The sequence below is a fragment of the Acanthochromis polyacanthus genome, chromosome 15 (assembly GCF_021347895.1).
Source record: "Acanthochromis polyacanthus isolate Apoly-LR-REF ecotype Palm Island chromosome 15, KAUST_Apoly_ChrSc, whole genome shotgun sequence".
In the NCBI taxonomy this organism is placed as follows: Eukaryota; Metazoa; Chordata; class Actinopteri; family Pomacentridae; genus Acanthochromis; species Acanthochromis polyacanthus.
Genome location: NC_067127.1, coordinates 18,746,289 through 18,773,112, shown reverse-complemented (window position 1 = coordinate 18,773,112; position 26,824 = coordinate 18,746,289). Strand labels below are relative to the sequence as shown.

At 42.0% G+C, this 26,824-nt stretch overlaps 1 protein-coding gene across 2 annotated transcripts; it reads right to left on the bottom strand.

The window, feature by feature from the left end:
- Window positions 1–1,404: 1,404 nt before the first annotated feature.
- On the bottom strand, window positions 1,405–26,786 carry mypn (myopalladin). Of its 2 annotated transcripts, XM_022196297.2 has the most exons (20): window positions 25,397–26,786; window positions 20,786–20,961; window positions 20,651–20,702; window positions 20,098–20,554; window positions 19,936–20,010; window positions 19,701–19,842; window positions 18,671–18,694; window positions 18,147–18,263; window positions 17,271–18,048; window positions 15,455–16,552; window positions 15,235–15,367; window positions 13,802–13,879; window positions 12,657–12,878; window positions 12,434–12,583; window positions 12,260–12,339; window positions 10,989–11,115; window positions 10,699–10,906; window positions 10,149–10,314; window positions 2,814–2,947; window positions 1,405–2,699 (listed from the first exon to the last, which is right to left on the bottom strand). In XM_022196297.2, the coding sequence occupies exons 1-20, from the start codon at window positions 26,494–26,496 to the stop codon at window positions 2,521–2,523; spliced, it is 5,496 nt and encodes a 1,831-aa protein (XP_022051989.2). In that variant the 5' UTR covers window positions 26,497–26,786; the 3' UTR covers window positions 1,405–2,520. The 2 variants fall into 2 exon arrangements, with proteins under 2 accessions (XP_022051989.2, XP_051815749.1); XM_051959789.1 differs by lacking the exon at window positions 13,802–13,879.
- Window positions 26,787–26,824: the final 38 nt, after the last annotated feature.

The window sequence follows — 26,824 nt, the reverse complement described above, 5'->3', positions numbered from 1 at the left end:
CTCACATGATTGGCTTGTCTGACCACCGATGGCTGAGCCGTGTCCTCTGTCAAAAGCCATATGTCACAGCAGAGGAGTGACCGGTCTGCTGTGGCAGTAACATGCATCCTCATAAATCCAGTTCTCCTTATGGAGAAATGGAGATTAGAGCACAAAGCGTATGTTTCAGTGCAGGAGAAAGTGCAAAAGAAGATTCTCTCTACATGTGTTGACTTTATAAATCTCATTATCATCACAGGATTACTTTGACCCTCCTGTTGTCCTCATTTAAGAGCACCAAAAAATAGTTTCCTTCTCTGAAAAAAATCCAAAAATTCATCAAAAAAACCCCCCAAATTTCAGAAAATTTGCTAAACCTTCGGGAAGAAAATTCCAGTAATTCCTTAAGTTTTTTTTTTTTTTTTAAATCCCCCAAATTTGGCAAGAAAATTCTTGTAAATATTTTCAAAAAATTTGTAAAAATCTCTTAAAAAATCCAAAAAATATCTAAAATGATTACATATATATCAGTAAAACTTCTAATATTTTCTTTAAGAACATTCACATAAAATAAAAAAGCATAAAAACGTGCGAATGTTCTTAAAGAAACATTTTTAACATTTCTTTTTTCCACCAAAAAATGTTCAAAGATTTCCCAAAAATGTTGAAAATGTGGACATCAGAAGTTTCATTGTGAAAATATATATTTTTTCCACATTTTTAAACTTTAAAACTGGTCAATTCTGACCTGCAGGACGACACGAGGGTGAAACAAGCAGCGTGAATTCACTCATACTGAAGAGGAAGGCATTGTGCACTCATACTGTTTGTTTTAAATACGTCAGCCTTTATTAACTTTTTAATACTGGTTGTGAATAATTGGTCTGACTAATATGATTGTGTTGATATTACAGTAACTACATTAGAGAAGCAAGAAATGCTAAATTTGACCAGAAACAAGATTGATATATTAAGTAAAGAATAAGCTCTCAGTGTAATAAATTTGATTAAGAATAAGGAAGATTTCAAAACAAAAAATCACTCAAAGCTCACAAAAATCTCTTACTTAAGAACACACACAGCAACCAGTGAACAAGTAGGTCTGGCAGCTGGTGGGATGAGGCTGTGAGCATAATTAGGTCACGTAAGGTGAATGTAATTTTCTGCCTATTTGAACTCTCATCCCCTCTAATTGGACTGATTAGCAATGCTTAATTGGCTTCTGAGCCTTCCTATATGTTTTGAGTTTGGCATCAGTTTAAGCTAATAGGGCTCTGATGACAGCAAAGTCAAAACAAGGACTCACTAACAACAACAGAAACGTACATTTTTATCCTGACTTTGATGGATATAATATTCTAACATATGAATCATTATCAAGATGGATGGAGTGCTGAAAATGGAGCAGCCAGAACAAACAAGTCACACATTTGAATAAATATAACTTTATTCTGAGGACAAAACTATTTTACAATGTGCAACTTTACATCAGTTAAATATGTACTTTCAAACGTTCCTTCAAAATGTTTTCAAACTGACTTGATTTTATTGAATCAAAGTCTGTCGTTGTTCAATAATGATCTCAAAGCCAACAGTTGTTTTTTTTTTTTAATCACACTCAGGAGGTCCTTTCACGAGGTTTTCGTCTAATCTGACACATTCTTCTGATAACACATCCTGAACTGTGGATCTAATTAAGGAGATCAGACTTTGTCAGAACAAAGATTAATCAACTGACATTAAAGCCAAAAAATAAAAATTAAAAAGTCAAAGAAAGTGTTTTCAGTGTTTCAACTACAAGCCCCCAGTGAGACTTGAGTAACAGCATAGCATTATCATGGCTGTGGGCGGACACAAGCTGTTTCTTTAGGTATATCTGATTCTCCATCAGCTTCAGGCATGCATGCACATGAAAACATGGTGCAAAAAGGTGAGCCAGTGATGAACTTAAAGAAATAATTCAGTTAAATGCAGAAAGAATCCCACCCTGCCAGAGCCATTTAAATGAACTGATCTAAATGGCACATTCAAATGTCTATAATATACGTACTCTAAACTATTTATGATTATTAATAAACAATAACTTAGAACTACTTTTTATATAAATTTTAAAAGAAACAATGTCTACCAGTACAGGTATATGTGATTTGCAGTAAAAAGAAGTGGTGTTAGAACCACTTTGAGAACTGGACTAACAATTAAGAACAGATGTTTTCACCAACATACAGCAACCGCACCGTCATATTTAAGTACGATGTCGAAAAAACTAATCATCCAAACCTTTCAGAAAACAATATTTAACTCCACAGATGGCTCATGAGCTAAGACTTTGCAAATCTGTAATTTGGCTGCGTGTGAAACACTCGTATGACTTGAGTAAATAGGAATGGTGACAAACCCACTGTCAGTGCTGATAGCTTTAACACAAGAAATCTGCCGTTCTAATCTGAATGTGTCACTTCAAATGCATCACACAAAATCTGCTCAGGTAACCTCTCTCCTTTGAGCCCCTCTAGGTCACAGAATGTGCCGGAAGATCGTTCACAGCTCCTCGCTCTCCAGGGTGGCCTCAGGAGGGGAGCTGGAGAACAGGATGGGGCTGGTGTCCGACGTAGGGAACACTGACTTGATGTCGAGCCCCTGACCCGTCAGAGCGGCGTAGCGGCTGCCTGTTCGTGGAGCTTTCTTCATGGGTGCTGGGATGCTCTGATGCCACTGTGCTGAAGGTGCAGCAGTTAGCTAGTATTACTAAATATGCTAATTAAAAAAAGAAAAAAAAGCGAGGCAGGACTCTTAACAAAGCTGAGAGTTACAAGGCTACAGAGGATATTTACCATAGATATCAAGTCTGCAGGTGCAAGATATGATTCCAGCCTCATTTTTTGCTGACACTGTGTACCAGCCAGCATCCTCCTTTGTTGTTGGCTGGATGAGAAGACACACATATCCTGTGGCATCCTGGGTCATGCTGAAATAAAGATAATGGAGAATGGAAAATTCATTCCAGTTCCAGCAGAGATTTTTATGTTGCTTTTTGGGGGGCATATTGCCTTTATTGGATATCATCAGTGGAGATACAGACCTGAACATAAAGAACTGGAGAGTGAGGGGAGGATATGACTAGTGGTGGAGGGACTATTCAGATCCATTACTTAACCCTCCTGTTGTCCTCATTTACAGGCACCAAAAAATATTATTTCTTTGTCGGAAAAAAAATCCAAAAATTCAGCAAAAAAAAATCCCCAAATGTCTGAAGATTTGCAAAACCTTCAGGAAGAAAATTCCAATAATTCCTTAAGAGTTTCCCTTGAAAGTTTTATTTTTTAAAAATTCTCCCAAATTTGGCAAGAAAATTCTTGTAAATACTTTCACAAAATGAGTAAAAATCTTCCAAAAAAATATCCAAAGTGATTACATATATATCAGTAAAACTTCTAATAGTTTCTTAAAGAACATTTTCATAAAAATCAGCCAAAATCCAGCGAATTTCACTGGATTTTGGCAGATTTTTTTGTGAATGTTCTAAAGAAACATTTCTAACATTTCTTTTTTCCACCAAAAATTTTCAAAAATTTCCCAAAAATGTTGAAAATGTGGACATCAGAAGTTTCACTGTGAAAATATATGTTTTTTTCCCCACGTTTTCAAACTTTAAACAGGTCAGTTTGACCCACAGGACAACACAATGGTTAAGTAACAGTACTAATGCCATGACTAAAAGTACTTTGTACAAGTAAAAATTGTGAATTCAAAATATGAAATAACAAAAAACGTTCAAAAGTTTGGGATCACCCTGACAATTTCATGTCTTTTATGGAAACTCACACTTTTATTCATGTGCTAACATAATTCCGCAAGGGTTTTCTAATCATCAATTAGGCTTTCAATACCATTAGTTAACACAATGTAGCATTAGAACACAGGAGGGATGGTTGCTGGAAATGTTCCTCTCTACCCCTATGTAGATATTCCATTAAAAATCAGCTGTTTCCAGCTAGAATAGTCATTTACCACATTAACACTATCTAGACCAGGCATGGGCAAACTACGGACCTCGGGCCACATACGGACCGTTGGGCTTTTCAATCTGCCTGCGAAATAATTTTGTCAATATTAGAATTGACGAAATTGCAGTAAAGACCACATTCATTTGGCCTTCCCCTGCAGTACCCGACATTTCTGTTGACCCCACTAGATCGCTCCAGACACAAGTGACCTTTCTTCTTCTTTTCCTTTTGGCTTTTCCCTTCAGGGGTCGCCACAGCGAATCAATTGCCTCCATCTAACCCTGTCTGCTGCGTCCTCTTCTCTCACACCAACTACCTTCATGTCCTCTTTAACCACACCCATAAACCTCCTCTTTGGTCTTCCTCTAGGCCTCCTGCCTGGCAGTGGGAAACTCAGCATCCTTCTACCAATATATTCACTCTCTCTCCTCTGGACATGTCCGAACCATCTCAGTCTGGCCTCTCTGACTTTATCTCCAAAGCCTCTAACATGTGCTGTCCTTCTGATGTACTCATTCCTGATCCTATCCATCCTGGTCACTCCCAAAGAGAACCTCAGCATCTTCAGTTCTGCTACCTCCAGCTCTGCCGCCTGTCTTTTCCTCAGGGACACAGTCTCCAGACCAAACAACATGGCTGGTCTCACCACAGTTTTGTAAACCTTTCCTTTCATTTTAGCTGAAACTCTTCTATCACACATCACACCTGACACTTTTCTCCAGCCGTTCCAGCCTGCCTGTACACGCTTCTTCACCTCTTTTCCACACTCTCCATTGCTCTGTACTGTTGACCCTAAGTACTTAAAATCCTCCACCTTCTTGATCTCTTCTCCCTGTAACCTCACTCTTCCACTTGGGTCCCTCTCATTCACACACAGATACTCCGTCTTGCTGCGGCTAACCTTCATTCCTCTCCTTTCCAGGGCAAACCTCCACGCCTCTAGCTTCTCCTCCACCTGTTCCCTGCTCTCACTACAGATCACAATGTCATCTGCAAACATCATAGTCCATGGAGACTCCTGTCTAACCTCGTCTGTCATCCTGTCCATCACCATAGCAAACAAGAAGGGGCTCAGAGCTGATCCCTGATGTAGTCCCACCTCCACCTTGAACTCCTCTGTTACTCCTACAGCACACCTCACCACTGTCTTACAGTCCTCATACATGTCCTGCACCACTCTAACATACTTCTCTGCCACTCCAGACTTCCTCATACAAAACCACAGTTCCTCTCTGCGCACCCTGTCATAAGCTTTCTCCAGATCTACAAAGACACAATGCAGCTCCTTCTGATCTTCTCTGTACTTCTCTAACAACATCCTCAAAGCAAATATTGCATCTGTTGCACTCTTTCTTGGCATGAAACCATACTGCTGCTCACAGATGTTCACCTCTGCCCTTAGTCTAGCTTCAACTACTCTTTCCCATAGCTTCATCGTGTGGCTCATCAGCTTTATTCCTCTGTAGTTGCCACAACTCTGCACATCTCCCTTGTTCTTAAAGATGGGCACCAGCACACTTCTCCTCCATTCCTCGGGCATCTTCTCACTATCTAAGATCCTGTTAAACAGCCCAGTCAGAAACTCTACTGCTACCTCTCCGAGACACTTCCATACCTCCACAGGTATATCATCAGGACCAAGTGCCTTTCCACTCTTCATCCTCTTCAATGCCCTCCTCACTTCATCCTTACTAATCTTTGCTACTTCCTGGTCCACAACAGTCACCTCTTCTACTCTTCGTTCTCTCTCATTTTCCTCATTCATCAACTCTTCAAAGTATTCTTTCCATCTTCCCATCACACTATCGGCACCTGTCAACACACTTCCATCCTTATCCTTTATCACCCTAACCTGCTGCACGTCCTTCCCATCTCTGTCTCTCTGCCTTGTCAACCTGTACAGATCAGTCTCTCCCTCCTTACTGTCCAACCTACCATACAAGTCATCGTAAGCCCCTTGTTTGGCCTTTGCCACCTCTAATTTCACCTTACGCTGCATCTCCCTGTACTCCTGTCGACTCTCTTCAGTCCTCTCAGTGTCCCACTTCTTCTTACCTAACCTCTTTCTCTGGATCCACTCCTGTACCTCCTCATTCCACCACCAAGTCTCCTTTATCTCCTTTTCTTCCAGATGACACACCATCAAGTACTCTCTAACCTGTCTCTCTGATCATATTTGCTGTAGTTGTCCAGTCATCTGGAAGCACCTCCTGACCATCCAAAGTCTGTCTCAACTCTTTCATGAAAGTCATGCAACACCCTTCCTTTTTCAGCTTCCACCATTTGGTCCTCTGCTCTGCCTTTGCCCTCTTCATCTCTTCACCACCAGGGTCATCCTACACACCACCATCCTATGCTGTCTGGCTACACTCTCACCTACCACTACTTTGCAGTCACTGATCACCTTCAGATTACACCGTCTACACAAGATGTAGTCTACCTGTGTGCTCCTATCTCCACTCTTATAGGTCACCCTATGTTCCTGCCTCTTCTGGAAGAAAGTATTCACTACAGCCATTTCCATCCTTTTTGCAAAGTCAACCACCATCTGTCCTTCTGCATTCCTCTCCTGGATACCAAACCTGCCCATGACCTCCTCATCATCTCTGTTTCCTGCACCAACATGTCCATTGAAGTCTGCACCAATGACAACTTTCTCACTTCTAGAGATGCTCTGCATCACTTCATCAAGGTCCAACCAGAATTTCTCCTTCTCCTCCAGCTCACATCCTACCTGTGGAGCATACCCACTAACAACAATGAACATCACACCTTCGATTTCTAGCTTTAGGCTCATCACTCGATCTGACACTCTTTTTACCTCCAGGACATTCTTAACAGACTCCTACTTCAAGATAACTCCTACTCCATTTCTCTTCCTATCTACACCATGATAGAACAACTTGAACCCTGCTCCTAAGCTTCTAGCTTCACTACCTTTCCACCTGGTCTCCTGGACTCACAGTATGTCCACCTTCCTCCTCTCCATCATGTCAATCAGCTCTCTACCTTTTCCTGTCATAGTTCCAACATTCAAAGTCCCTACACTTAGTCCTAGACTCTTGGTGTTCCTCTTCTCTCTCTTCCTACGAGCACGCCTTCCTCCCCTCCTTCTTCGACCAGCAGTCGTCCATTTTCCACCGGCACCCTGTAGGTTGACGGCACCGATGGCGGTCGTTGTTAACCCGGGCCTCGACCGATCCGGTATGGAAGTCATACATTTGATTCGCATGTTTGATTTGGCCAAAGTTTTATGTCGGATGCCCTTCCTGACACAACCCTCTGTATTTATCCGGGCTTGGGACCAGCACAATAAGACACTGGCTTGTGTCCCCTTGCGGCTACATTACACAAGTGACCTTTGTTGGTATATTTTCTCTTCTTCTACTTTTCAGCTGCATTGAGCCCTGCCGTAACAATGAGTGGACCAAAGAAAAGAAAAATCGACAGTGAGTGTGGAGTGTTTCAGAAGGAGTGGACTAGTAAATATTTTTTCGCTGAAGTCCATTCAAAGGCTGTATGTCTTATTTCAATGAAACCGTTGCATTTTTTAAGAATACAATATCAGCCGGCACTTTTCCACGAAGCATGCTAACTACGCTAGCAACCAGTCAGCACAAAAACGGACAGCTACGGCTCAGATGCTGGCAGCCAGTTTACAGATTCAGCAAAATACGTTTTTTCGGCAAACTACGATTCAAGAGTTAAGCACGAAGGCAAGTTATTTTACTAGCATTCAAAATAGCAAAGGCTAGCAAGCCTTTCTCCGAAGGGGAGTTTTTGAAAGAATGCATGGTAGAGACAGCAGGTCTCCTGTCCAGAGAGCAAAAACAAATTTGAATTAGTTTATCAGCAGGACAGTTACATGTTGAACTAATGGACGAAGACTTAGGAAGCTCACTAAACGAAAAAGCGGAGTCCTTCAAGCTATATTCATTAGCACTGGACGAAAGTAATGACATAAAAGACACTGCTCAGCTTTTCATTTTTATTAGAGGGATTAATGAACATTTTGAGACAACGGAGAAATTTTTGACCATGAATCCATGAAGGGGAAAACACGTGGAGAGGACTATAGGACAGAATGTCTGGGGTCATTCAGAGGATGAAGCTGCCTTGGTGGAAACTCGCCAATGTCACCACGGATGGATTCCCAAAGTTGACAGGAAAAAACGTCAGGCTGCTGAAAAGAATCCAGGATAAGGTGAAGGAGGAAAACCCTGAGCTGGATGTGATTTTCCTACACTGCATAATCCACCAGGAAGCGCTTTGTAAGTCTGTTTTGCATCTTGATCATGTCGTGAAGCCAGTCGTAAAACTCGTTAACTTTATACAGTGAGAGGGCTTCAGCATCGTCAGTTCATTAAGTTTCCTGAAGAAACTGATGCTGATCACTAGGACTTGCTTTACCACAAGTTTGGGGAAATTTTTGGATCATTTTTGGAGTTATTCGGGAAAAGCAATGATTTTCCTGAGCTGCGCGACAGAGATTGGCTGTGATTTTGCTTTTTCCGTGGACTTTCTGACACACATGAATGAGCTGAAGGTGAAGCTGCAAGGGAAAGATCAATTTGTGCACGAAATGTACACAAATGTGACAGCCTTCAAAGCCAAACTGACTTTATTCTCAAGACAAATGTCAAAAAAAAAAAAAAAGCTTCGCTCATTTCCCTACACTGGCGACGCTGACAGAGGCCAGTCCACATGTGATGAAATATAAGGAATCACTAGAAGACCTACACGGAGAATTCTGCCATCGGTTCTCTGATTTTGAAAAAATTGACAAGACACTTCAGCTGGTATCATGTCCTTTGTCACAAGATCCAGAAACAGCACCTCAGGAGTTGCAGTTGGAACTGATCGATCTTCAAAGTGACTCGGTTTTAAAGAAGTTCAGCTCCCTTAAACTGAATGACCTTTACGCTTTACTAAGTGAAGCCAAGTTTCCAAACATTTGGAAGATGGCACAGAGGATGCTGGTGTTGTTCGGATCTACCTACATGTGTGAGCAGACGTTTAGCGTGATGAACATCAACAAAGTACACCACAGATCCCAGTTAACTGATGAACCCCTCAGATCGATCCTGAGAATTGCCACAACCAGACTGACACCAGACTTTGATGCACTGGCAGAAAAGGGTGACCAACAACACTGTTCCCACTGAAGCTGAATGTGAGTATGCTTTACTCTGTCAGTATTGTCTTTAACATGTAATTCATATTAGTTTGCACAATCTCCAACCATCTGATGCTGGTCTGGCCCGTCTGTCGAATTTCAAAAGTCAATGTGGCACCTGAGCCAAAGAGTTTGCCCGCCCCTGTCCTAGACTGTATTTCTGATGCATTTAATGTTATCTTTATTGAAAAAAGCTGCTTTTCTTTTGAAAAATAAGGACATTTCTAATTGACCCCAAACTTTTCAGCTCTCCTGGTGATATAATCAGGAAGTATCACAAATTTAAGTATTCAGTATAGAAAAATCCCTCCTGTGGCTTTCAACCTGCTATATATTATATCAAGAGATTTGTTTAGTCATATATTTATTAAAAGCTGGATTTACAGCTGTGTTGGTTGAAGTAGAGCTCAGTTATTTTGTATGAGAACATAACTAATTGTTATTTTCATGTGGAATTATCTGCTGATTATATTTTCCGAGTGACACCTTCACTGTGCTCTTTTGTCCAAATCTTAAAATTATTAATAAAAAATTAAAATCATTAAAATACAGAGTCATTCTCAATTAAAAATTTAATCAGCGTATAAACTGTTGAGTAGTTTAAATATTAACAAACCATAATCTATCATTTATATGTTTTCTGAGCGAAAATTTTGATTTGTCAAGAAACTTCAGCTGTAAGGTAAAAACAGCGAAGTAAAAAAATCCACCATTTCCCTATGAGATGTAATGGAGTAGAAGTACAAGGTGTCATGAATAAAAATGTACATGTACCTCAAATTTTACCTCAAACTTGAGGAAATTAGTTACATCCCACCACTGGATATGATATGCAACAAAGGTCCAAACAGCTGTGAGGTGAACTACTGACACTGAAGTCACGTGGTGTCCGCCTTAACCACGGCGCAACCTGATTCAGTTTTGATGGAGAAATTGTAAGATGACACAGAAACCACTTCTCAGAGCGAGTTGGAGCTTCTACCAACCTTATTCTTTCCTTCGTTCTAGGAATGGTTTCATTGTCTTTCTTCCAGAAGATGACTGGAGGGGGCATTCCCAGCACACGACACTCCAGCCTCACCGGAGTCCCCTCAGGAATACCCATGTTCTGCAGCTTCTCCACAAACTGCGGTGGGTGTTTCATCTCTTTTTCTACAGTGGATATGACTTACATTATTGAGGTGATCCAACAAGTCAGGTGTCATTGCATGCGAGTAGTTCCTTTTTATTTAGCCCTCCTGTTGTCCTCATTTACAGGCACCAAAAAATATTGTTTCCTTGTCTGAAAAATATCCAAAAATTCTGCAAAAAATTCCCCAAATTTCTGATAATTCTAATAATTCCTTAAAAATGTCCCTTAAAAGTTTTATTTTTAAAAAATCCTCCAAATTTGGCAAGAAAATTCTTGTAAATATTTTCAAAAAATGAGTAAAAATCTTCCAAAAAAATCCTCAAAATATCTAAAGTGATTACGTATATATCAGTAAAACTTCTAATATTTTCTTTAAGAAAATTCACATAAAAATCATTTCTTACCCACAACTTTTAGATCCAGACTAAAGGAGCTCTGCCCAGCTTTATTGCTTGCGATGCAGGTGTATGTGCCGGCGTCGCCCTGCATCAGGGGGTCAATGACCAGAGAATGGATGCCATTCTCCCTCACCAACATCTTGTGGTAAATGTCCGGATAGATCGGCTTCCCGTTGACCAACCACATCAGCTCTGGGCTGGGTAGGCCACTCACCTGGAAATCCATAAAGGCTGACGATAAGGTGAGGTTCACATTCAGTGATTTACTGACTGTATTTTCAGGACCTGCTGCCTACCTTACAGTCTAGTCTGCACAGTCTTCCCTCGTGAGCCATCATGTCTCCTGGAGCCTGGAGGAAGTGAGGCCGAAAAAAGCGCTCCTGTGTTTGCTCACTTTCCACTTCCTGAATGCGGGTTCGCACCCTAGATAAAATAATATCAGGAAGAATTTATGTTAGGTCTCCATATTTAACATATATAATCACTCTAAACACTTAATAAACTGTAACGCATTGCTACGTAGTTGCTATCAGATGTGTTTCAGAACTTTAAAAGTGCCGTGTGAAACATCCACAACCACTGGATGTCACTAGAGCAGCAGCATCGCAAACCAAAACAAGCATTGGCCGCTTGTTTTGGTCACATTTCAAATAAAACGTGAAAGGTTGTGTACATGAGAGGCAACAAAAAATAATCCAGCCACAACCAATAATCCATGCTAGCGTTTTAAAACACATTTATGTCACGTGTCTCCTGGTTGTTTTGGACTCTCCTCTGCTACTCCTTCTCCGCTCCCATCTGTTCTGCTTCATGTTTGTCAGTGTTTACGGCCTGTGAGAGTTCCACGTGTGGAAACTGACGCAGAACCGACACAAGAAGACGAGAAGTGGCAGAGGAAGGTACAAAAACAGCTGCAGTGTATGCAGTGTATGAGTGTATGAAGTGACCATACAGGGTTTGTGCAGAAATCAGCCACTCAAATGTAATGCTTTTTAATGCCATTTTAATGCTGTACTGTAAAAATTTTAATGCCACCACTGTGAACTCAACAAATTACACGGGTTTGTTTTTTGTAAAAGATGATTTTTATATGAAAATTGTCCCTACATTTCACCATTTCTGAATCTGGAAACCACCCCTGACCACCATTGGGGTGTAGTCATTCTCTGAATTCCACATTTTCTAGCCATTTTTGCTGGAATTTGCATTTCCCAGCTCTCCTCCACCTGGTCCAGCCTGCCGGCCACTTTAAAGACGTGCAGTTTTTGGCAATTGTACCCGACTGGCTGGAACAATTATCGCAATGCTTCAGCACGTTTACGCAGATGGGCAAATTATATTTATTATGGACAGTCTACAATTATATATTATAATACTATTATTGTGAAATATTTTCTTGAAAAATGCAGAAAGACTTTTTAATGCCACTGAGAATCTAATTTAATGTTTTTTAATGCCATTTAAGGCCTGAATCTTTGCAAAATCAAATTAATGACTATCAATGCTTTATAATGCCCTGCAGAAACCCTGCTATACATAAGCTAGGTAAGAAGATCTCATTGCTCACCTCTGAGAGTGAATAGGTGTCATTCGGTTTCGGGGAGGTCCTGATTGCACAATCAAATGGCCCGAGCAGCTGATTCGTCCCTGATGATCATCAAATATCAAATCACAAGTCAGCTAGAGCGGTGAAAGGGAAGGTGTTGATGACACAAACAGGAGTCTTAGAGTGACGTATTACCTGTGGATTTGCAGCCATGATGGTGTAGTTGCCATCGTCATCACTAGTCGTAGACTCTATGTGTAAAGCACAGGTCCCATCCCCCTCCCTTATCTTCCTGTAATGGGTGTTCTTCCTCAAGATCTGCTTGCCGTCCTTGAACCAGTAAACCTGGAGAGATGTGAATGTGGTTAAATTGAAAGCTCATGCTGTCATTTGTGAAGCACAGCTGCTGGCTTCTCACCTTTGGAAGTGGGATTCCAACTAATTTACATGAGAAAGTGACAGGGACACCTTCCATCGCCCTGAAGTTCTTTAATTTTTTGTCAAATATGGGTGCAATGCATTTCCCCGTGGGGACGTCGTCGTGTTGCACCTCATCATCCGACTCCTCCACTGGCGTTCGCTCCAAACGGAACTCAATCTCACTCATTAGTCTTTGCTCAAAGTTGGACACTTTGTACTCCTGGACAAGGAAAACCACAACATGAAAGTAGTCGAAAGTAACGCACTGTCTGTGTGCTTACAGAAAATTAGCCTGAAAATGTACAATAACATGCATACATGTTACATAGAAGCTTAACCTCCTTGAGATAAGACATGTATGCAATAATCAGGAACTTGAGACAGCGTGCATCTATTTACCACGTAGCAACAGTGGTGTTAAAGTAACAATCCGTAACTCAAATCTCCAAACACAAAGGTACAGATTGTGGCTTTAAACCAGTTGATGATCATGCAGTAGCATCTGCCTGACAGTATCACTCCTGGTTGGTAAACATTTCGCTCATCCAAACAAACCAAATAAGGCTGAGGGTAAAACAGAGAACAGAGGAAGATGAGTTGAAGTTCTAGAAACACAACCTCTTGAGATTTAAACACCTTATTTGATTCGTATTAGGAACCTCTTAGGAGTTTTTCATTCGTGGGCTGGTAGAAAGACACAACTATGTGGAGATTATGAAAGGGTGTGAAAAGTAAGGACAGTATGCAGGTCTGTGAGGTGATTTTTTTCACAGCAGTGAAACTAACAAGAGCTATGCCATATTGGCTTTTTATTAAATCTAAAATGAAGTCGGGAAAACAGGGCTGCAGGCTTCAGTGGGGAAACTGTAAAATAAATGAACTAAAAACTCGGTGCAGTTGAACAAACAGTAGAGTCGTTACATTCCATGATGAATTTTACCCCTGAAATTTGTTTAGATTACTCGTGCAGGTTATATTTATTAGTTAACAAAAGCTTTAATGCTTGATTAGAGACATAAATTAACTGTGGTATTTAGATAAGTATATGAGGATATCCAAAGTTCTGTGATCTCGGACTGAAACATTGTAATAACCCATACAGCCTCGAGCAAAGCAGTGCTTGGGACGGGAAGATCCTTGTACCTCATCATAGTTAATGACAGTAGCAGGAATGTTTGGTCCAAGGGGTCTGCTCGCTGTTTTCCCCTCATTACTCAGCTTCTATGAGAGGATAGGGATGGATGATGAACAGCAAAGACACACAAACTGTATAAACACTGATGGAATAACACACAGGCTGTTATTTTTAGCATGCATGTGTTGTTACGGTACACGGACACACAACGATGAATGACCGTGAATGACTGGAATGATGGTTGAAGCTCTGCTCAGCTGAGTCCATCATTACCTCACAGTCAATCCGAGTGACCTTTATGATTGTACGCTTTTAAATATCTGTTGAAGGACAATCACCTAAGAATGTATACATTACACACAGGTGACAAATTAAAGGAAAACCCAACATTAAGTGCTGTCAGAATAACCCACTGCTCCTTGGCGCGATGATTAAGTCAAACATCTCTCAGTTCAGTTGGGTTGACCATAACATATGAGTCACATCATTAAACCACTCAGTGATCCCTTGTGCCAAACGACGACACTGCTCTCCTCAGGATAGAAATGTTTCGTCACACATGAGTTCAATCACCTGTCAATATTACAGTGGAGAATGGCCAAATAGCTTTTTTTTAACATCCCTGTAGATCATTAAAATGTGGGTGCGGAAGTATAAAACATGGAACTGTACAAAAATATCCATCTCTATGTAATTGTTCATCGACTGTTCTTGCATTGATATTATCCGTCATGTGAGGAATAGTTGTTTTTCTGTCAAATACAATTTCTGACCCTATTTACTAATGTCTTTATCTGAATTCAGATGTGTCCGTAGTCACTATTCCCGTTGAAGCATAATCCATCTTAGTGGCTGAAGCTCCTGCGATTCATTCTCCAACAAGGAACTCTCCTTCTAAAGCCTTAGATTTTTTTCCTCTTGCTGCCATGAAAAACAAAATGGTATCAACAGCTCTTGCTTTCATTCATGCCACAGAGCCCGATTGGATGCTCAATTCTCCCATACAGTACTCCTTTGTGGAAGCATCTGTAGTCACTATCTTCCTCACACTCATTTATGAAGACTTTTCCTTTAATTTGTCAATCCTCTGTATATAAATATATACAGACAGAAAGCTGGAGACATGTGAGAATGCAGCACAGTCAGTAAAATTCACTTTTAAACTATAAAATCTAGACTGCAACAGTCGGTTAGTTAAAACCACATACTAAAATTTCCATCTAAACATTGCTGCCATTCATATTCATACAGTAGTCTAATATGTAAATACACAGATATGTAATGGAGGTTTAAATCATCTAATGAATCCAGTGGACCCACCTTTTCAGCTGAGCTAAATCTTGGGACAATTCTTTTCATTTTTACAATTTATTTATTCACCACTACATCGCTGCAACTCAAGAGAGAAAAATCAGTCAAATCTGCAGAGGCTGACTGGTACCTGTTGATGGAAAAAATGTGGAGTATCGTCTCTAAATCGAAGCTTCTTCTCGATGTCATGGAGGAGAAGCTCTTTGCTCTCATGGATGTCTTCAATCGGTGGGAGACGCGTCTTTGGCTGCTTCTTTTGTAACCTGAACAGACAGAATGGAAAAAAATGTAGTAGAATTCATGACATTTCACATGTGCATGAGCAGTGTAGCCTGTTGGAGAATTCATACCCTAATGGAGCTCCTTTGGGCAGGCCCATGGAGTTGGTGGCCTGGCTCGGGGTCAGAGACGGCAGGACGGAGCTGAGGAAGGCTACTGGGTTTTGGATGGGGCTGGGGGTGGAGCTGCTGGAGGTGGGAGAAGAGGCCTGAGGGGGCGACTGGGCTCGTAAGGCAAACACACTGTTCAGGAATGATGCCGACCCCGGTGTGGGCGAGGACACCAGGGACGGAGGGCTGGTGGGGGACTTCAGCACCCTTGTGGGGAAAATCCTGGGCGGTGGGGAGAAAGGTGGGAGAGTAGGCGAGCTGGCTGCGGAGGAGTTGAGCTCAGCCGCCAGCTCGTGCAACAGAGGGACCGGTGATTCTGTCGGGGAAGGACTCCGGACCGGGGAGAAGGTCTGAGCAGCGATGAACTCTTTAGGTCGGGCATAGTTGAAGGTGTGGGAGATGGCAGAGAGATTCATGAGGGAGGCATGGGTGCTTCTCAGGAGAGGAGCAGGAGATGTGATCTGCTGCAAGGCCGGGGTTGAATCTACAGGGACTGTACTAAACTTTGGTGCAGAGGGAGTGCAAAACGGGGGGTTGGGTGGGGTTCTGGAAAGAGCTGCAGGGGACAGGTTGAGGTGGGAGGCGTGGATGGTCTGGGTTACTGGTGCTGTGCTAAGAGAAGGAGCTGTGTTGAGCTGTGGGGCCGGTGGAGGGGAGGTCATCAGGGAGGGTGTCTTCAGCTGAGGAATAGAAGGAGGGGAGCTCAAAGGCGGAGCAGGGGAGGAGTTGATGAGAGGTGGAAAGGTGGCTCTGACTGCTGGAGCAGAGGTCAGCGATGGAGCAGGAGGGGTGGTGGTCAGCGAAGGTGCAGAAGGAGGCGTCTGCTGCACGGTCGTCATCGTCGTGCTGAGGTATGACTGGTAAGGTGGCACATGGGGCTCACGGTACATTCTGGGAGACCACAGTGGACCTTCATGGGAGCTTTGAACCTCGGGCTGGAGCTGGATCTGGAATGGGGGGTGGGACTGGGGCTGGATGGGGGTTTGGGTCGGAGGTTCACTTTCCTGCTGCTGCTCCATGAGGACCTGGTTGTGCAGAAGCTGCAGCTGAGCTGGATCCCTGCCGGTCAAGCAAAAGCAAAATGAAGCAAAACTATACATGGTGAAGATGAGAGAGGCTCAGTGCACCGATCTCATAAAAGCCCAGCAGGAAGGAGCCAAAGTCAGCACGGGGAATAGTCTGCCCTTTTAAGGACTACAAACAAGCAGCCTACAAACAACACTCTCCAAACTCTTGACACATTGAGCTGTAATCCTAAACAAGGTGTTAACTTTTATAGAACATCAAATTACTGCAGATCCACTTACTGTCAACTATACAGAATTAGTTGTCATGTTTATGTTTGTATTTTAGCCTGTTATGCCATATAAGAAATAACAGCAAATCATTAAAAAAGATTATATTAAAATATTTTTGTGCAAAATCAAGTCATCATAAATGCATAAAAGTAAACTTACAAGTAATAAATGCCATCCTTTGTTTTAGAAAGCCGAAAGGTCCACATTTGAAGTCCTCATGAATTGAAATGATTACAGCTGCTATCTGAGCCAGTGGAAGAGGAACCGCCTACCTCCTCTGCCTGTGTTAACACAGCCCATCTAACTTTAATACAGAGCAACGTTAGGACACAGTCTGGGTAACCCATGTACAAAATCTCCATCTGTGGGTACTGATTTTTTTCCCCCCAGATGCTACACTGCTGCGAACCAGGTTCAAACTGATCTTTCATTACAGAGACTAATCTATATGTGACTGTTTTTCTCTTTGTTTTACTTACAGTTTGGGTTTAGCCAGCACCGGTGGTGGTTCTTTGTTGCCCAACATCTCATTAATGTCTTCATCAGAGCGACAGGACGCATCACTTTGTTCTTCCTCCTCATCCTCAGGCAGTTTGAAGTGCACACGCAGACCGACCCTGGAGCTGGAGCGTGAGTCTTTGTGGTTTGACAGGTTGCCTGACTTTAGGCAGGAGTTGGGAGGAGGATCAGGCAGGGGCACCACGACGGGGCTCCCATTCTGATGGTTTGGGGTCCTCTTAACTTTGGAGCTTGTGTCGGGCAGCATTGTTGCAGGTCTGGACACTTCCTGTTGAACTGATGTCTCAACTGCAGATGAAGCAACGAAGGGTTTTGGGTGTGAGAAAATCGGTCTGCTACTCTGTGGTTCTGGAGGTGCTCCACTGGATGCGCCACTGGATGCAGGAGGGTCCTGGTGAAGGCGGAGAGGGTCTAAGTTTGGGGTGCTGGTGCTGCGAGAGTTCAAGCTGGAGGTGCTGGTCAGGCTGGAAGGTTCCAGACTGGGCAGGCTGGTCCGAAGGGGGTCTGGACGCAACATGCTTGAGCTGTGGGGATCCAGATGGAGGGTGCTGGTGTTTAAAGGGTCCAGGCGTAAGGTGCTGGAGACAAGCGGGTCAAGACGAATTGTGCTGGAGTGAGGCTTGATGCTGCTGGACACAACAACTTCAGCAGGAGCTGATGGGAAAGGCTCTTGGATTCGACTGGGCTCCACCATTAAACTGTTAAAAGGCCTCACGTGGTTGCTGTTGCTGCCGTTGCCTGAGGAGAATCAAAAAGATGAATATGTAGAAATTTCAGTCTAAAATTAAGAATGTTACAGCAGTTGATGTGTCTGTAAAGTGAAAGAGAAGTGTTACCTTTGACCCACAGTGCAGCAGCGCTAGACACGGTTCCATACTTGTTATTTGCTGTACAAGTAAACATCCCCGAGTCTTCTGGAAAGACCTCAGCAATGACCAAAGTGCATATTTCCTCTAGAGGTGAAGGGAAAAAAGTGATACTCACTTAATCAAGTCTGACACATTCATTTCTTGATCAGCAAAGAGTCTCAGTGCATTAGAGAAAGATGCATGACTTGTTTTCCAAAATGCTCAGCAATGAGGTTTCTTTGCATCACTGAGGCTGAGAGTCTGCAGCACCGGCAGTAAGAAGTGATCTGCCATGGTGGTTTGACACAGGATGAGAGACTACCTTATATGGTCCAGACTCGGGGAAAAGAAGCCCTGGCTTATGTACAGAAGAGCAGAAGCCTCAGCCAACGGCTATAAACACTTCAACACAGTGATATGTACACACTGCAGCATCGTATACAGACAGGCAGCTGCTTTGGTGCAGCCAAACCTGGTGTTTAAGACAGATGAGGACATAATGAAATATGTACCTGATTCAGCTGGAGATCTGGGCTCTGAAACAGAAACAAGTACCAACATTATTATGAAACTGCAATAAAATTAAACAGCTGACATTAAAGATAAGTATAATTAGACTTATGAGATTCACTGATCATATGTCAGTCTCCAACCAGTCATTGCAAGGTGAATCTTATTTCTCATTTTGTTATTTCCTTTAAGAAATACATGTATTCTATTTATCTGCTGTATTCTACAATGACAGAACATGCAGGGTGCATTAACATGCTGATACCACCAGATACCTCCAGTCTAAAAACTCATCTTTGTGTTTTAAAGTTATATGGTTAGAAGTTTTTTTTTTATTAAAAGAAAGCCTTTATGCCTTAAAATGGATTGCATGTAACTCTACATTGTTCTACACCCAATCCTCCCCCACTCACTGCAGCTCGAGCACACCAGCTCACCTGTGACTGATCTCAAACACTGTACAACTACTCTATGCTACACAATGGCAAGTTTTAATATAGAAGTAATTCATCCGTATATGCTTGAACTCGATAGGTTCCTTTGGTTTGTTAAATATGTAACCCCAGAGGTCTGATTGTTTTTTGTTTTTTTGCTCATGATGTTCTCAGCACATAAAAACACCATATGGACATGTAAATAATGCAAAAAACATGATTTTCACGCAAGATCTTTTACAGTGATATCAGAATATTCAGCTTTCAAGTTCAAGTTCATTATAAGCCCCCCATTATACCAGATTTTAATCTAAATTATTACAATAAATGACTTGTTTGTATGTCTCAGGTTATTCCAAATCAAGACTCGATAAACAGTACATGAACAGCCTGTTGAGACAAAGTGTTAATATTAAAAACTTACAACCTAATACTGGAGGTTAATTTCCATGCTGTTAGTCATCAAGCAGTATGAAGACGATACTAATCTTCTACTATAGCATCATTCCGTTTTTATTTCCTTTGCTGGACACCAAGCTTCCAAACAAAGACTTTTGTGTGTTCAGTATGACAGCAGTGAAACAGCAGCAGAGCTTACTTTTCTGCAGGATCCTGAAATCAGGAGAGTCCTCGATGTGTTTTCCTTCTCTGTACCAGTCCACTCGAGGTGATGGCACCCCTTTCACACGGCACTCTAGCACCACCAGCTGGCCCTCTGATGCAAGGAGGTCCTGCAGGCTCTGGTGGGACAAGAAAAAGGCTGAACATCTACAAACATACAGTATAATACACGGCATAAGAGTGTTGTGTGTTCTTTTAAAGATTGACTCTACCTTTGTAAACACAGGGGCAGCCATGATGGGTTGGCCGTTTAAACCTTGTGGATAGTTGTGGTTGGAGGTTTGACCCTGGAGATAGAAACCCACAAAGGTCATGTTGATCCAAATATAAGATTAAATTATACAAGACATTTTAGTGGAAGGAAGTTATTGTACCTCGGGTTGGGGTGTTTGTGTTGGAGCTGACAGAACAGGCAGCACGGCTGAGCTTAGAGGCAGTGATGTCGCTATGACTGTAGCTGTTTGCACCGGCTGTTGTGTCGATATGACAGGGACAGGTGTTGACTCCTCCTGAACTTCTGAAAGCGCTGTATCACCTGCTGAAGTAGAAAACACCTGCACAGGTAACACTGATACCTCCTCCTGAGCAGGGGGTTCTATGGATGCCACAGACACTTCAGAGAGCTCTGTGGCTGTAAATATGGCAGCAGATGTCCGGACTGGCAGAAGAGGTTCCAGGACAGTGATTTGGTTAGTTGTTGTGGAACAGAGCTCCTCTGCTGGTTCCTCAGCAGCTGCTGCAGGCTCCGGTGAATCTTCTTTCTCTGCAGGGAAAGTTTGGCTTGATGATGGAGGTAAAGATGAGGATGACTTTGGTTGTTTCCTCTGCAGCCTTTTGAAAGTCACAGAAGGACAAGACAAAGTGTTTAAAATGATTGGATCTCCTGTTAAAGTGGGTGTTCATGATGACTATAAGTTAGAAACTCACTGGGCTATATGTTCAAAGTGCTGTTCCCCCTCAGAATCTGAAGAGGAGGCCCCTGAAGGATCAAACAAACGTGTGAATCATCCACCACTAAGGGGATGTTATTATATGACCCTGTAGAAGTGTCATAAGAATCACCTTCAACATAGATCTCAGCTGACGTTGAGTCGGTACCATAGAAGTTGGAAGCAAAGCAGGAGTAGCGCCCAGTGTCTTCCTCGAATGCCTCTGCGATGACCAGAGAGTGCAGCTCACCGTTGGTGATGATCTGGATGTCAGGGCTGTTCTCCAGCTCTTTGCCCTCACAAAACCATCTGTAGTTAATCAGACACAGCAAATAGTTCAGTTAGCATTGTAAACTTTCACCACTTCAACAAATGTCTGCTATTTCTAATGTTTTTTTTGTTATATTAAAAACTTTCTTGAGCTGTAAATCACTACAGGATAATTATAGTGAGCTTTACTGCAGGTGGACAGGGTTGAACATGTGCATACCATCAAACATATTTGGGTTAATTTTATTCAAACTCATAATTTAGCCCCTCTGTCCTCTATTCGATTATTCAGGGTTTTCCTTTAATTTGTCACCTCTCTTTAACTTGAGCTTTTTTCTTCCTGCAAATAATCTTTTTTTGAATGCCAGAGCTGGTAGAATAAAAACAAGAAGACACAAAAGCACCTGCTCTTCAAGGAGCAGAGTGGTCACGTGGAGATGAAAAAATGAGGACTGTACCGGTTCTTAATAAAGGAAGTCTTCTGTATTGGTCAGTAGTCCAAATAATGTTTGATGTACTGTGATACAAAAATAAAAACCCAAATTCCATTCAATGCAGCACCTGTTTCCAATACACCTCACACCCTGATGAAGACGCACTTAGTCAAAACGTGTTGTGTTTTTAAAGGATTTTTTAAGTTTATTTTCTCTCTGATTTACGTCTTTTTCCATTTTAGTGCTGCTCGTATTTTACTTTGCTGTTATTTCAGTAGGATATATTAAGGCTCTCCCAGCCATCCATTTTATTTCAACCCCAGTCTTCACACAGTTCTCTTTTTTTCCCCTTCTATTAACCTTATGACACTGTTTCTATGAGGCTGCTACCACTACTATGGTGTGGTATCTTTCTCACTGCCCTAATACTGTTTCTGGCTCGGTGTCATTCAGTGGAGTTATCCAGGCCAAGAGGAAAACGTTTTGATGAGCAAGCCCTATCCCCTTCCCTGTAAGACAAGAAGCAACAGCTTGGCGTGCAAGTTCAGGGGCTGCTTCAGTGCACTGTTGATGTTGTGAAGGTGAGGAGCACAAAGCAGCTGATCTGAAGGCATCTGAAGTTTTAAATGTAGTGTTTACTATCAAATCTGTGGGGCAAGTTTTTGATTACATGAGAGGAGAGATTTGGATGAGATGCAACAAAAGTGCCCACTTCGACTTAAACGAGGTTACATTAGGTCAGCATCCAAAAGCCAATTAAAATGTAATGTTCTTAAATTAGAAATAAATGCACAAAAACAATCATATTAAAATGTGTTAAAAATGGCAGGAAAAAAACCCTACCTGGCTGATATTACACACCTTGTCAGTAGCATCTTGTACCCTGGAGCTCCAGTTGGCAACAGTCTATTTTTTCATTGTAAAACTATAATAGTAAACGTCTAAATTCTTCCCTGTTCTGACTAGCAACATATGCAGCAGCCCATATGCCAGCACACATCTATTTTGAGAAGATGAGGCCTTGATGCTTTATAAAATCCAGCGAGTAAACAAAGAGGAATGAGGTGATGTCTCTGGCAAAACGTCATCATATAGCCATAAATCCTGTCCAGTGCTTTTACCAAGATCAGAGGTCATCTATGTGACTGCCCTTTGCTTTTGCAAATAAATCAAATAAATAAGCAGGCAGTGACAGCATCTAGCAATGTAATTTAACCCCCGTGTTGTCCTGCGGGTCAAAATTGACCCATTTTAAAGTCTGAGGGGGGAAAAAAGTATATTTTCACAGTGAAACTTCTGATGTCCACATTTTCAACATTTTTGGGAAATCTTTGAACATTTTTGGTGGGAAAAAATGAAATGTTAAAAAAATGTTTCTTAAGAACATTCACAAAAAAATCAACCAAAATCCAGCGAATTTCGCTGGATTTTGGTTGATTTTTTTGAGAATGTTCTTAAAGAAAATATCAGAAGTTTTACTGATATATATAAGCAATCACTTTAGATATTTTGAGGGGTTTTTTTTGGAAGATTTTTAGGATTTTTTTGAAAATATTTACAAGAATTTTCTTGCCAAATTTGGAGGATTTTTTTTAATAATACTTTTAAGGGAAACTTTTAAGGAATTATTGAAATTTTCTTTCTGAAGGTTTTGCAAATTTTCAGAAATCTGGGGAATTTTTTGCTGAATTTTTTGATTTTTTTCAGACGAAGAAACAATATCTTTTGGTGCCCGTAAATGAGGACAACAGGAGGGTTAATATGCCCCAAACTCCAGACTTCACAAACTGGTTCTGATGTTTCTGGTGTAGCTTCCAGTGAAAACACAAAGCCACAGCAGAGATAGCTGCAGGAATGTGCTGTCTGAGTTCTGCCTGAGCCCAGCGATGTGGTTTCTAATGAGTAAGGGCCTAAATTGAAAGCATGAGTAGTAGAGGAGGTGGGGCGGACTCTGCTCGCTGCACCTGTCCGGGCTATTTTCCCTCTAGAGATCATAACCGGAGAGGAGATTCCCGCTGGAGCCTGGGACCTCTGACTGGCTGACCCAGTCTCATACGCACAATGCTAAACATAGACGCAGAATACACACAATGCTACACTCTGACGCACAAATGACAGTACACACAGTGCAGACAGATGGGGAATATGAACCTGATAACACTAGTTTGACTCAGGCACACAGCAGATATGTACAAACATCACATTTAAGCAAATTAAAAATGCTCTGTGTTGACAAAATACACCAAAAAAGCCAAGCCTGAACCCAGAGTTATATTTAAAGCAGAAAACACTGAAACAGAACTCAAAACCTTAGGCATTTAAGTTTATAAGACTCAGAGGCCGACAAACTGAGGATGAAGATAAGGATTCTCAGCAAGCAACAAGTGTATAAATCATCTTACCAAGCTCTTCATGCTTCTGTTCAGAGCTCGGTCGGTTCCATTATCAGATGCGACCACAGCTCGCATTGCTTGTCCGGTCTAAAAATGGCCCGAGAGCTACATTCTCCCCGGACAAGTGTAAGTTAGTGGCTCAACAATGTTCAGTAGGACTAAGAAGCCCATGCCCCCTATAGTGTGACACCTCCACTTCATGCTTTCAAGTTTCTCTTTGTTTGTTGTCCTGGGAGGGAATTTGTGAGCCTGACTAAAACCATATCCAACAAATCTTAGAAAACAGCCATTAAGAAGCATTAGACAAACATTAACACGAGAAATTTCCTCTGCTTCCCTCAGATACCAAAGGCCTAAACTAAATGCAACACAAGGGGACAGTCCTCTAATATTTTAAAGTATTTTGAGTGTAGAATATTTATGAACTAAGATGACTGGTGTTCTTCTTACTTACAGAAAGCCTCATCATGCGATTATCATTTACTGCCCTGATGACACACAAGCACACACACAACTACACAAACACACACTCCACCATTCAGAATCAGCTGTTGGCTTTCATCACATGTCACTTCTGTGTGGATCTGCCAAGAAAACACTGCATCATTCATCCCAATTTACACGTCTTCGTAGTTCTTCAGTGCTATCTGAGCTCCAGGAGTCACATATTTTCTCACAAAAACTGCAATACTTTTAACATTAAATTGACCAAAAAATAATTTTCAAAATAAAAGACACCAAAAAACATTTTTGATCCTGGACATTTGCTTGTTAAAGAATAGAGAAAGAGACCATAATATGTCCAGAGTGAGACCTTTCACAGCTGAAGAAATCCTAAATTACCTAAAGCATACCGTATTTATTATAATACTACTACTTTATTGTATTTAACCATGAACAGTAAATCTATGATGAGTTAAAATTGCGTAATTTTTTTAATTTTTGTTTTGTAAAAGCGGGGACCACACTGTTATTTAGATATGCTACTTTTTTTTTTACATGACTTCACACAATAAATTCGAGATGAAAGTGTATTTTCTGTCAGTAAACAGTAAAGTTAAGTATACTGCAAAATAAAATAAAAATATTTCACTTCAAGTAAGAGTATCTAATTTAGAAGCATGATCCCTTTGAGTGTTAGTATTATGCATCATATAAATGCATTATTCCAACTGAAGCATTCATTTATTATATATTTACTGAGCTTTGCTTCTTCAAATATTGCCTAATTTGAATACTTCAGTTAGAATGTGTTTTAAATATTTAACAGCATAAGCATACACTTTTATGTCTTTAAGTCTTAAACTGTGCCGGTGCTGCTGACTGAAGCTGTCAAATAAATGTTATGGAATAAATAGTATAATTTTTGCCTCTGAGCTGTGGTAGAACATTAAACATCTTATCCAAAACTCTTGTTTTTGTATCCTCTCACTGCATACAACATAATGCAGATAGATTAAATCCTTTAGTGATCAGCAGAACTTCCAGTGGGATGCTGCTTCTCCCAGCACACTGTACTTCTTCAACTATTACATTTATTTCCCACAATATGACTAATTTAAAAGCAGCTTGGACGCATGTGGAGAGTCTCTCCTGCAATAAACCAGTAAATGCACCTGAAAGAGCTCAGACTGACAGTTTTCTTACCGCACTTCAGGCACAGGCAGTCCTCTTACGATGCAGTCCAGCTGGACCTTGCAGCCCTCAGCAACCTCCCTACTTTTCAGTTTCTGGATGAAGTGAGGCGGCTCACACACAGGCTCCGCTGGGTATGTTGTGTCTGTCAGGTCAAAGCTTTCAGCCTCTTCCTCCGCCTCCTGTGGCACTGAGTCATACTGCTGCTCCTCAGTAATCCTGCAGTCCTGAAACTCCACATGTCCAGTCCCGGGGTCCAGCTGGACTGGCTGGTGGCTGACGGCAGGGCTCGGCCTCTCCTTCTCCACCTCCACAGGCAGGACGGACCGTTCTCTGTTATCAGAGCTGAGGGGATAAACCGTCCCATCGCTCTGGCTCTTGTTCTGGACTCTGCTCCTGTGTGTTTTACAGGCTCTCGGTCGTACCCGCTTGGAGCTGTTGGCCTTGAAGAGAGAGGAGAGCTCCTCTATGAAGTCGGCCGCCTTGTTTAGGAACTCCTTCTTGGACTGGGTCTCCACACCGTACGGGGCGTTCCTCGCTGACCTGTTATAATCTTGGAATCCTTCACTGGAGTCCCTGCTGTTCCTGATCATGTTGTCTTGCCGTGTGGACGCTTTGTGCATCTTTCTGTCGGATGTGAATGTGGTGTGTGTTGCTGGCAGTTCTTTAAACTCGGGGGATGGCTGAGGGAAGGGCACATTTGAGGGGGCAGCAAAGGGAGCAGGAGAGGGGTTAGAGAAGGAAACAGAAGAAGATGTGGAGGAAGGAACTGAGGCTGAGGAGATGCTGGAGGGGGTTAATGATGCGACAGGGGCCTTGGCCTCTGCCCTCTCCTCACGAGGCTCGTGTCCGATTGCCTGGCGGGCCAGATTCACGCTCTTATCCAGCTCCTCTTGGCTGAGGAAAGCTGACAGGTCGGTTAATTGGGGATCGTTGTGGCCCACATTGTCCTCAGCCTTGCCTTTGAGTGATCCGTAGATCTGAAGGCGTGAGGAAGAAGCGTCTGAGCGGCTCATCTCGCTGTGGCGCTGCTGTGCTCTGGCCTCTGCCAGGTAGCTCTCCCTCAGGAGCTGAGACAGTGACGGGGGCTGGTCGATGGTGTTCTCTTGCATGTTCCTGAAATAAACACAATGTATTCATTTAAGTACATAAATGCAAACATTCTAGTTCACATGTGCTGACTACGATTCACCCCAAACTTAAAGAAAAATGTTCTACCCACAAACAGGTCATTACCAACTGTGAAAGAACTGAAAAGGTGTGCACACTCTGGATCATTTACTCAGTTTGACATTTAGGTCCTCAGACCTTTATCTACAGGAACTGAGTTAATGTCTGCAGACAGAAACATCAAGAACAACAATTAGCACATCTGTGATCAACATCTGTGTCAGTTCATTTTAGTCCACTTTTTGGGAGGATAGATTACTTTATTGTAAT